This window comes from Tenrec ecaudatus, chromosome 4, assembly GCF_050624435.1.
Source record: "Tenrec ecaudatus isolate mTenEca1 chromosome 4, mTenEca1.hap1, whole genome shotgun sequence".
Lineage (NCBI taxonomy): Eukaryota > Metazoa > Chordata > Mammalia > Afrosoricida > Tenrecidae > Tenrec > Tenrec ecaudatus.
Window position 1 is genome coordinate 38,212,393 of NC_134533.1, and position 12,420 is coordinate 38,224,812.

Consider the following 12,420-nt stretch of genomic DNA (forward strand, 5'->3'; position numbering starts at 1 on the left):
ACTGCATAGCAGTGAGTTTGGTTTTGGTGTTTTTAGTTTAGATTTGTAAGAAGTCTTAAAGTGAGAAGGAATACTTTGATTTTGTTGTTGCTCAAAATTGTTTTTGCCTACTTTAGGTCTTTTGCATTTCCACATAACTTTTAAAAATGTTTGACATTTTCTTTTAAAAAGTCTGTGAGATTTTGACTGGAATGTATTGACTAATTTGGAAAGAAATAACATCTTAAAAATATTAACTTCCAATTCATAAATATAGTTTATCTTTCTGTTTATTGAAGTAGTATTGGGCTGCTAACTGCAGTTCGAAACCACGACAGGGATTTCTATGTAAAGAGTTATAGTCTCAGAAACCCAAAGGGGCAGTTCAACCTTGTCCTAGAAGGTCACTATAAGTCAGCATTGACTCAATAGCAGGGGATTGGTTTGAGAGGATCTTATAGTACAGTGTTGAATAAAAGTTGTGAGAGTGGATGTTTGTCTTGTTTCTTATCTTGGAGAGTATTTAGTCTTTTACTGTTTCCTATTATGTTAACTTTAGGGTTTCATATGGCTCCTTTATCAGGTTGAAGAAATTTGCCTCAATTCCTAGTTTCTTCTTAAAAAAATCATTTTATTAGGGGCTCATACAACTCCTATCACAATCCATACATACATCAATTATGTAAAGCACATTTGTACATTCATTGCCCTCATCGTTCTAAAAACATTTGCTCTCCACTTTAGCCCCTGACATCAGCTTCTTATTTTTCCCCTCTCTCCCCCTCCCTCATGGACCCTTAATAATTTATAAATTATTATTTTGTCATATCTTACACAATCCGATATCTCCCTTCACCTACTTTTCTGTTGTCCATCCCCCAGGGAGGAGGTTATTTTAGATCCTTATAATTGGTTCCTCCTAGTTTCTTTTTTATGTGATATGATACACCTCTGTATTTTTATGAAACATGTATCATATATTTTAAATGCATTTTTAATATTATACTAATATGAGGGATTATATTATTGATTTTTCAAATGTTAAATGAACTGTAGTCCTTAGGTAACCCCATATTGGTTATAATGTATTGTATATGCTAGATTTGGTTGAGGAGCCCTACTGGCCTAATGGTTATGCATTGGGCTGCTAAGGTTAGCAGTGCAAAGCTACCCAGCCACTCTGATGAAGAAATAGACTTTCTACTGCAGTAGAGTTGCAGTCTTGGAAATGCACATGAGCAGTTCTACTCTGCCTTATAAAGTTGCTATGAGTTGGAATCGACCTGATCGCAGAGAGTTTGGGTTTTTAGTTTGGGATTTAATTTACTAATTTATTTAAACTTCTGTTAAATTTTTTACTTAATTGGTTATTTCTCTTTACTTTATGAACCCTGGTGGCATAGTAGTTATCCACTGGGCCGCTAACTTCAAGTTTTCTATTCCTGTAGTTATAGTCCCAGAAACCCACATGGGCAAGTCTATTCTGATTTATTCACTAGAGTCAGTATTGACTCAATGGCAGTAAGTTTCATTTTAGAGGAGTGGTCAGCAACCTCTTATTGTAAAGGAACAGGCAGTAAATATTTTAGAATTCTCAGGCCATATATTCTCGGTAACAACTATTTAGCTTGACTGTGCATTTGTAGTTCTAAGGCAGCCATAGATATTGTACATAGACATTGTAAATATAGCTAAATTATATTTACAGGGAATGGGCTGGATTTGGCCCTCTGGTCATCATTTGCCAAGTCCTGCTTTAGAGTTTAATTTATCACAGTATATTTTCAAATAGTTATATCAAATTCTTGGGTCAGGTAAGAGGTTTAGAACAGTATATTTCCATTTTCTCCTTTCTACCCTTTGTGCTACGAGTCTTGGCAGCTTTCTACTTTTGAAAAGTTGCAGCTTCAGAAACCCACGGGTTGCTACGAGTTGGAAATGATTCACTGACAGTGAATTTTAAATTATATGAATCCTTTATGTTATTGCTTCTATATATTAATAAACCCCACAAGAGATGGTTATTTATCTTTCCATAACACTCTATTGAAAGAAGAAGGTTCACACAACCAAAAAAGCTAGGAGCATCCATAACACTCTATTATCTGGTAGAGAGAATTAAAAATTAGACAAAAATATTTTTTTACTAAACGTTGAGCTTTAGTTAATACTAATAGATCGATATTGTCATCGTGATCCTTTTTTTCTCTTTTAAGCCATTTTTATTGGGAGCTAATACAGATATATCACTCCATAGTTCAATCACATCAAACAGTGTTGCACAATTGCTATGACCATCCGTTTCAAAACATTCCCTTCCTTCTTGCCCACTGTACCCGCCAGGAATGCGTACTCTACTTGCTGTCTCTATGGTTCATCATCTGTTTCATAGACTGAAAAACAGAAAAAAACACAAAAAAATGTCGACAACTCCCCCCAATGACAAATACATCAGAGATAAAGCCCATATTGGGGACACACACACACACACACACACACACACACACACCAATTGAAAACCAGACCAAGCCCAACATGTATGATGTATAAGATGAGGGATCAACTGACAAGGTTTTAGCCATATCACTCTGATCTCCTCAGTTATCTCTCTAGGGCACCCTGTTTGGTGGCCATTTTATTCCCTTCCCTTCTTTATAGAAAGAGAAATCACTGGAGGCTTATCTACTGTGGAGATCTCACAAATGTATTTCGGGCTTTCACTGTTATACAGTCTTCTGCAAACCAGAATCTCCACAATTTAGGCTCTGATACTATTCCCTCCTTCAGCTTTGGATTGTATGATTTATAATCCTTTGGTCATTGATGTTGGGGCACTTCTACGACGTGGACTTAGTTGACATCTCACTTAGATGGCTGCTTGTTTGGAAATAAGCCTTTATGATCCCAGGCACTATTTTATCTGATAGCCAGAACCATCTAATTTCCCCCCCCCACACTTTGTTCTAGCATCCGAGTCTTCTAAGTTCTTTTTCTGAGAGCGAGTATCATGCAGAGTCATGATGTAATAACTAATAGTTCTTAAATTGGGGCTAGGATTTAGTGTGTGCCCAAAACCCATTCCTGGATCTGTGTGATAAAAATTTTTATAGACACTTAGTTACCATTTCTGACATAGGTCATTCCTTTGTGTAGATCCAGGCTTTCACTTGGTACCAAATTTCTTTAGTCCAACAACTTTCTTTATGCATATTTGCTGGTAATGAATTCTCTCAGCTTTTGTTTGTTTGTAAAAGTATTTATTTTTCCTTCATTTCTTAAAGATATACTATTTGAAGGCCAATTGATTTTAAAAACAATTCTTAAAGTATTTGGCATTCAGGTAGAAATTCTGAATAGTTGAGTTAAAACACAGATTCTACTTTTGTTAGTAGTTTTCTCAAATGTTTTGCTTTTTAAACAATCTGGTTTTACATACAAGGAATCTTTTCTTTTTTCCATTAGAATGTTCCTGAAGTAAGCAGCGAAAACAGTAAAGTGTCCACGGAAAATCAAGGAGACACCATCATACAGGAATATAGCTCTGTGCAAAAACGAAGGGGAGACAATAGTGTGAGTTTTTGCTCAGACACTGAACACAGAGAAAGGGAAGAAAAGAAAGATCTGCAGGTCGGCGAGACCATTATAGAAGGTAACCTCAAATTGTCTGAATATTTTCTAATTCCTACATTGACATTTTCCCCTCACAAATGGTCAGCCATCAATTAACACAATTTTCTAAAAACTGCTTTATACAAAGCAAGGATCACGGTAATGTAGTGGGTTAAGCATTGGACCCCAAGGTCAGCATTTCAAATCTACCAGCTGCATTTTGGTGGAAAGATGAGGGCTGCTCCAGCAGATTTACACTCATGGGAATCCTAATGAGCAGTTCGACTCTGTCCTACAGGTTCACTCAGAGTTGGAGTGGACTCGATAGTGGGTTTTGTATTATTTGGCTTTTGTGCAAACCACTGTGTGGGGCCCTCAAAGAAATTCAAGAGAATACACACATGTACAATATTTGTTTTGATGATTCTGTAAAACATTTGGGACAAACACATGTCTTTTCATTTGTATTTGCAATACCAAAACAAGTTTTCTTAAGAGTCAGTATTTGTAGGGGGAAAATACATTCTGCCTTCCCTCTGACTGGTTTCTGTCTTCACTGCTTTTTGAGAATGTTCTCTTAGTCACCAATAGTCTTCTGTTAATCAGTTCTAGAGCAACTTTCTTAGTTGAAATGAGTCTTCTGTGACCATTGAAACAATTTACTAATTCTTTCATCTTGAAAAAGAGTTGTTGAAAGATGTAACATTGTTTGAAGATGTTCAAACCTAGGCTAAACAACCACTTGGTGGAGATGTTGTAGAGAATGATTGGACTAAAAGCCCATTCAAGCCCGGAAGTTTGCATGCAGATTATGTATCGATATTGAAAACTTAAAGTCTATGGTTAGAACATGCATTGATAATATTAATGTCTGGTTTAAGTAGATTTTTCTGTATGCACGTCCAGAACTATCCCATCATTTCAAAATATTTGCAGGGTGAATAATGAAGTGATGAGTGTCAGTCTTGAAGACAACAGCTAGCGATTCATATATATATATATATATATATACATATACACATACATACATATGTATGTATGTAGCTGGATCAAGGCAGCAATAAAAATTAATTGTGTAAATGTTAGAGTAAATTATATTTTACATAATTAGCTGTATATTTATATGGAATTGTGCTAGATGCCCAAAAGGAAGTAGTAGACGAGATAGAAAAACCACTTTGTAACCCCACAAATTTCTTTTAAAAACAGATTACTTTTGTTGTTATGAAATAGTTCATATGGATAGAGCCATATATTTAGCATGTTAACTAAATGCTTATTTATGATTAAAAACAATTCGGTAGTTAGGTAAAATTGGTGTCATTGTATTTGTTTATTTATTGGCTAATGAAATATTTAAAGTTAAGTCTGAAATATTTAAAGTTAAGTCAGAATTGAGTCCACAGTTTACAACATTTAAAATAAAAGATATATAATATGTAATTTTTAAAAGATATATAATATGCAATTTTTGTGTGTATTCTCATCATGACAGATTTACAGCTTCTTGAAAAATGCTGCAAGAATGATGTCGATAATACTGTGCCACAGAATGAAAACCAAAATGAAATTTTCCTAAGCAAAACTCTTTGCTTAGACAAAAAATTAATTAGTCAAGGACAAACTTTGAATGTAACTGGCCGTCAGAAATCAGTTGCTGCAAATATAAAAGACAAGGTGTGCTTGGAAAAAGACAATGGATGTACAGAATTTAAGCCACCAAGAAGTCTATTGTTCGATATGGCAATAGAAACAAAAATGATTCACCCAAAAAGTACAGATGGATTAGATCATCCGCATCCAGATATATATCTGGAAGTTGAAAACAACAGAACATCATTTGACAGTACTTTAAATGAGATGGCTCACAGTACAAATCATAATACAGGTATTTCTGAAAATGAGCCACTCAAACAGCAATTTAGATTTCTTCCGGGCACTGAAGAAAACGCTGAGAGGGAAATTACAAATACTGACCAAACTAAAGCTGATCTGAATTCATCTCAAGATGTAAAAGAGGATCCTGTTCAGGGTGAAAAGTGTAGGTTACAGGATTCAAATCACATTATGTTAGATGACAAACTATGTAAAATAAAACAAATGCAACTATTAAATAAAAAAGGCGAGTGTTACATATTGCCAGTTAAACAAACTTCAGATATTCAGCAAGTCTGTAATGATCCTTCGGAAAAAGCTGAACTCAGCATTCCCTGTGACATAGCAGGCAATCATCCCATTTCATCTGCTGTTTTCATTGATAATTTGAAACTTTGTGAAAATTCAAGTAAAAATGTTAACATTGTGCCTGTGTTGGTGAAACCCACTTCAAATCCTGGGACAAGAACCACATGGAAAGATCTGAACGACATGCAAAGCAGTCGGTTTAAGGAATATCCAGAAAATAGCAACGTAACTACTTCCCTTCTTCAAACTGATCATGAAAATATACAGGCTTCACAAGCCAAATATAGGAAAACTGCTATTCACACGACAACTTCTACAGAAACACTGTTTTCCAATAAAGAGAGGCAGATTGAAGAGAATCTCATAACTGAAGCCACAAAAAAGGATCTCTCCCTTTTTTTGACTGTTCATGAAAGACAGCATTCATTATTAAATAATACAGAGAAAACAGAGTCATTAAAAGACACCATTTCAGAACACGTTTACACTAACGGACAGCTAGAAGACCCGTGTTCGTTTCACATACAGCCATCTGGAGATTTAGTAAATAGAAGTGGAAGGTCAGCCTTTGATCTTTCAACTTCAGACAAAAAAACTGAGAAAACTCCCGTATACTGGAATTTTTTAGATCCTGGTATTTGTTCAGAAGTAAATCAAATTGAAAGTCAAACAGTGAGTACTTCATCTTCTAGCATGCTTCCCTTGCTGAAGGAAAGGCCAATAGTTTCATCTGAAAACAAGATTGTCTCCATGACTCTTGGTAAAAATATTGATGTGGATAAAATGAAGGATGCTGGAATAGGTAAGAAAACAAAGTTGTTATCGTTCCTTATTATACATGTAGTACTGAAGTATTGCATTAAAATATTTCACATCACTAATATTTGCTACTTAAAATCCTTTAAATTCAGTACATCTACATGCCTTTATTAACATGCTCAAATCTTAGATGCTTGACAAGAGTGGCCTTAGTAAGAACCACATGAAATTACATAATGTCCAAGTTCTACTTAAATATACTCTAGGGTGGGGCTGGGGGGAAAGAATAGGGGCAGAAGCCAATAGATGAAAGAAGTTAGATTGATAAGTGTTGATGTTCGGTGACGATCACATTTAGGTTCATACTCTATTTTTGCATGTTTGAAAATTTTCAGATTTAAAATGGAAACATTTCATGAATATGTACTGTATACATGTTAGCTAAAGATACCAATGAAGATCAGTTTAGATGCATAATCATTTATCATGAGGAAAATACCTTTCTTTTGCTAATAGCAATCTCAAAGCTGTCTATACTGTCAAACATGCTTAGATTTTAAGGGAATTTTACCATTTTTAACAGCATGTATTAGACCCATTCAAGAAATGTTACAAGAAAAGATTTAGTCATTAGACTTATAGAATCATTTGTTTTTTAAGGAAGTTGAGAAAAATATTTTTAAAAATATGTATCTTGTTTATGGGCATCGATGGAGAGGTAGGGGGTGGGGAATAGAAAATACGAAAACTTCATTCCCCAAAGTGTCTTACTTTGGAGTCCATTAATTTAGAGTCTGTCAAGTGCTCCTTCCGGGACTGGCTTAGTGTTTACCATTTTTTCACAGACCCTTTCTTCTAATTCTCAATCGTAGAAATAAGATGGAAGGAAAGATATCTAACATGCTGTATTAATTCAACTTGTAAAATACTCTTAAACATGCCACAAGTATCTTTTAACCTTTAGAGTTGACAAGTTTAAATCATTTTTACCTATTTATAAAACTCAGTAACCCCATGTAGACAGCTGCATGTGGAGCTTTTATTATAACCAATTTCTTTAAATATATTTTATACATTCAGTATTTAGTTGGTTCAGATTTTAGCTATTAATCTCAATTGGTGAAATGTCCACTGTATAAATGTTTACATGTGTTGATAATGCAGTAACCAGGGGAATCGGGAATAATCATTTATGTGAGTTATTGTCTTAGAAGATAATTATATTTATAGCATTTATTCTTCACGGCAAATTATAGTGAGCCGGTTTTAGAAAATATAGTAAAACCTTCTGTTTGTTTTATGAAATGGAATGCCTAATATAAAAACAAAGCCTAGTGAAAACTATAAAATATTCAGAGTAAAGTGAAAATAGACATGGTTACTTCTTAAGTACAAAAGCACTGGTCAGAGAGAATAAGTTTGGTCACTAAAAGGAGTGCCTAGAGAGTAACCTTCCGTTGTTGCCATTTCCTCTATGTCAATCAGATACTACCAGCATCAACAGAGCTGCTGACACTCGGAACAACTCCAGTATGCGTCTAGATCCCAAGGGAGAGTCCAGTGAAGAGAGGAATGCAATTGCAAAGACTTTTTATGATTCTTCTTTTCCCACAGAACACGTAAGTCAATTAAAAAATATTGCCGAGCAGACTTTAGTGAGCTAATTCTACAGATATGTGTAGAACTGTATGCATCTGGATGCTTTAAGACCTAACTGATCTCCAAAATAATATCAAGAGGGCAACATGGCACCATTTTTCACAATTAAGGTTGATGGAAAACAGCAGGAAAAAGTCACAGTGTATAAATCAAAGAGATATAATCCAGCCTGCTTGGGGAAGGAGAGTGTGAGGTAGCATATTATGTACTGCTATTTTTTTGTTCGCCTACATTTAGGAAGTGATATTTGAACATGCAAATTCTTATTTTATAAAAGATGAAAATAATCAACTTTCCAAAGTTTCATTGTTTTCAGTAGTGCATGATTTACACAACTTTTAGAAACTTAATGCAATGAAATAAACTTACTTTATTTCTTACACATAAATGTCAGAGGCAAATATTCATATATGATAGTAAGCTTGGAGTTGTGTATTAAGCAAAGTATTTGTGGACATTTCCAGATTCCATTTATTCTACAAAATGCATCTTACTACAGCTGACAATTTGGGTTTAAGTTTTATTTTTTAGAGAAGTTTTGAGAGGAAAACAGTTGTAACATCAGTCCAAAAAATGGTAATTACAGGTTAAACACTAAAAGGTGATCTAAAAAAGGTAACAAAGATTAGCTACTTAAAAAATTTGCACCAGGATAGAATGTAATAAATTTTAGAGATGACGTTAAACAACTCTCTTTAATGAAAGTAGAAGTACTAACACATCTGAAGCAAAGAGCAGTTTTACTATCTTTTCTTTGCCTTTTTAAAGGTTCTTCAAATGAGATGTACATAATCTTCCTCTGAGAGAGAAACATCAGGATCCACCTTTCTCACTTTTTCAATGGTTGAGCTGAGCAAGAACTTGATCTGTGCAAGTGTTTATCTGTATGAACAATGACAATAGAACTGGAGACGGATATTTGAGAAATCTTAAATTCTAATATTAGCATAGAATCAAAGAAAAAAGGAAACGAGGGAACAGAGGCTAGAATTTGCCTACTACATTGTAAACAATTATTAGAGATTGTTGTCCAATTTTCAAATAATTTATGGGTCTGATGAAATTCCACATTCTAATTAAAAGCAAATCAATTGTACAGACTTCACGGGAAAGGAATCTAAGTTCTTTAATAAAATTTTCAACATTTTACACACATGGAAAACACTACTGCTGTTAAACCTAGGGAAGGAGTTATACGCCAATCCATTTTATCTCTATGGCTCAAAGTTACTCTTTTTGATGGCCTACTGCAGTCTTGATTACCAATGAGGATGGGAGAGAAGACCAGAAAAAGTCACTAACTAATTTCACATATCCAATGAATTAAAGTTCAGTTAAACTTTAAGATACAACTACAGGGTGAAATGAAAAGGACTAGGGATATTATTCCTGATATCAGATGGATCTTGACTGAAATCAGAGAATACCAGATATGCACCTGTCTTGACTATGCAGGCATTTGATTGCATAGATTACCAAAGTGTGGATAACAATGAGAATGAGAATTCCAGAGCCGGAACAGTGCTTATGTGAGACTTTTCCATAACAAGAGACAGTTGTTGAAACATAACAAAGGGATACCTCCAGTTTAAAATCAGGAAAGGTGTCCATAAAGGCTGTGTTTTACCACTTATTACTAGGTGAAACTGAGCCAGTAATCTGAGAAACTGGGTTGTGTGAAGACCCTGGCATCTGGATTGGAGGAAGATGACCGATAAACAGATGACACAACCTTGCTTGTTGACAGTGAAGAGGGCCTGAAGGAAGCATTTACTGATATTCGCCTTCAGTATGAATTATATCTCATCATTCTCAGAACTGTACCAATAAGCAGTATCATGATGAGAAAAATTAAAATAGTCAAGGGTCTTTTACTTGAATACACAACCAATACCCATGGGAACAGAAACCAAGAAATCGGTATGTTGGGAAATACCTTTGAAGTGCTAAAAAGCAGATGTCATTTTGAAGACCTAAGGGATGCCTGAGACAGGCCATGGTATTTTCACTAAATGAACTATGTTGAACACACATGTGGCTAGACATTAGAAATGTTTTGAGCACATATTTTTGGATTAACCAACTCAAGCCATGGTGTTTTTAATCATACGGATGTGAAAGCTGGACAGTAAGACCAGAGAATTGATATACTGGAATTATGGTGCTGGTGAGGAATATTCAAAGTACCATGGACCGCCTCTTGGAATTACAGCCAAAATGTTTCTTAGAATCAATGATGTTAAGACTTTGTTTCAAGTTATTTGGACATGTTTTAGGGCCAGTTCCTATAGGACACCATGCTTTGGGTAGGTCACCAGAGGAAGACCCTCAAAAAGATGGGCTGACAGTGGCTCCGACAGGGGCTTCAAGCACCAAGGAGTGGAAGGATAATGTCAGGCACTGTTTCACACTGCTCTACATGGGTCACTGAACCAGAATCAACTAGCTGGCATATAAAAACAGTATTCTACTGAAGGATAGTTTAGGCCACAGAAGTCTTTTGCACCAGGTAGAAAGGGGAGGTGGTAACAAAGAAAAAAATTTTTTAAGGAGTTACGGGAAGTAGTAAGACATGGACTTACAGCTCTGACAATAGCTGAAACTGAAAAAAAAAATTTTTTTTTTTTTACTACTCTTACAGATTTCAGAACCCCGTTAAGCTGAATAACATGTTAACAAATGTACACCTAGGCCAACCTACAGTATATTTGATTTGTTTCTCTATAGTCAATCGATGTGTCTGTTTTTCCTTCCTCCTCCATCACCAATGAATTAATCAAGAATTGGGAAAATTGGCTAATTTGTACTTGATACAAATGCACCAAGCATTTTGACACTGTAACCATACTATCAGTCATTTTACGTCAAAGTCCACCAACTCCAATATTCAATAACCTGGAATAAATTTCCTTATGAGCAAATATTCACCGGACTAATTTATACCAGTTTTTTCCCACTCTTAACTGTCCAACAGAATTAAGTTACATAACTTGGGACAGTACGGAAGCCAGGTTTATAACAAACTCTACAGAGGAAATGCTAGTTTTAAAAGTAACATATACAAATTTAATGATGCAAAAATTCTAGCAGTGTGTGTACACTGAATTTGGGCTCTTACAAGATTAATTTTAAAAAAATAATGTGTTTATTTTTGAAAGGGAAAAGTTAGAAACTTAAAACATCCAGGGGAGAAGTTAAATTACCATAAAATCATGAGTATTTTGCAGCCACTGGCAATTGTTTATAAAGACATAAAAAATTCTATAGGATTAGCAAATATGCTAAAAATGGACAAAGACTAGCAGCAAATAATACTAAAATACTGGTAGGTATGTCTGGATAGTGGTTTATTTTTAGATTAACATCATTTTCTAAATCTCTAAGTATATTCTTTTAAAAAACTTTAGAGCTCTTATAAAAAACAGTAATCTAAGGATGACTCAATGTAGTGTCTTGGAAACATGCCAACTTCTAAATGCCTCATCGCTCTTTCCTGTTTCTTCAACAACGGTGCTCTGAAGCATGAGAGGAAACATGAAGTACAGGCGATTTTTATACAGCAGCTTATTTCCGTTATAATTTTAAAATTTCCCCAGGCTTTGATATAAGACAAAACATAATACACATCTTTGGGCAGGGAGTAGAAGACAAAACAGATTTTTATCTGCATTATCTTTCCTTTTAATAGAAGCTCCAGACCTTCTCACAGTATTTGTGGTATCCCTGGAATACATTACAAGTTTTGAAGCATGTCACTACATGAGCTTACAAATTTATATTTTATAGTTGTGTCATGCCAAAATTAGTAAGGTACTTGTTGGAGAATCGCCAAAATGAGGGATTTATCACATACATCTAATTACAGAGGCTTAACAAAGTTTCCCTTATACCTTTTGTTGTCCATAATTGTGTAGAAACTATGCTTAATAACCTTAATGGTAAAACAAATAACCTTAATGGTAAAACAAATGTGGTCTTTCCTAGGTCAAAACCAAGCCTTGGAAATCAGCTCTGCCTCAAAACCCCTTCCAGGAAATCAAGATAAAACCTATTCCTGGTTTTGCTGCCTCTTCCACTGAAGATGACTGGCAGAACCTTATAACAAATCAAATAAATGAAATTGAAAAATTCCTCAGTTTAGAAAATGTTAACCAATCTAGAAAAAGAAAAGCAAATGAGCTAGAAAAAACTGAGTAACAATGGTAAATGCTTTCAGTGATAGTACTGATT

General features: G+C 34.8%; 1 protein-coding gene across 1 annotated transcript in view; it reads left to right on the plus strand.

Moving 5' to 3' along the window:
• CCDC73 (coiled-coil domain containing 73) overlaps positions 1 to 12,387 on the plus strand; it is a 130,529-nt gene extending 118,142 nt beyond the window's left edge. The window contains exons 14-17 of the mRNA XM_075545934.1: positions 3,442 to 3,628; positions 5,084 to 6,574; positions 8,017 to 8,150; positions 12,175 to 12,387. Coding sequence (XP_075402049.1) covers positions 3,442 to 3,628; positions 5,084 to 6,574; positions 8,017 to 8,150; positions 12,175 to 12,387 — 2,025 coding nt within the window. The remainder of the gene's footprint in view (positions 1 to 3,441; positions 3,629 to 5,083; positions 6,575 to 8,016; positions 8,151 to 12,174) is intronic.
• Positions 12,388 to 12,420: the final 33 nt, after the last annotated feature.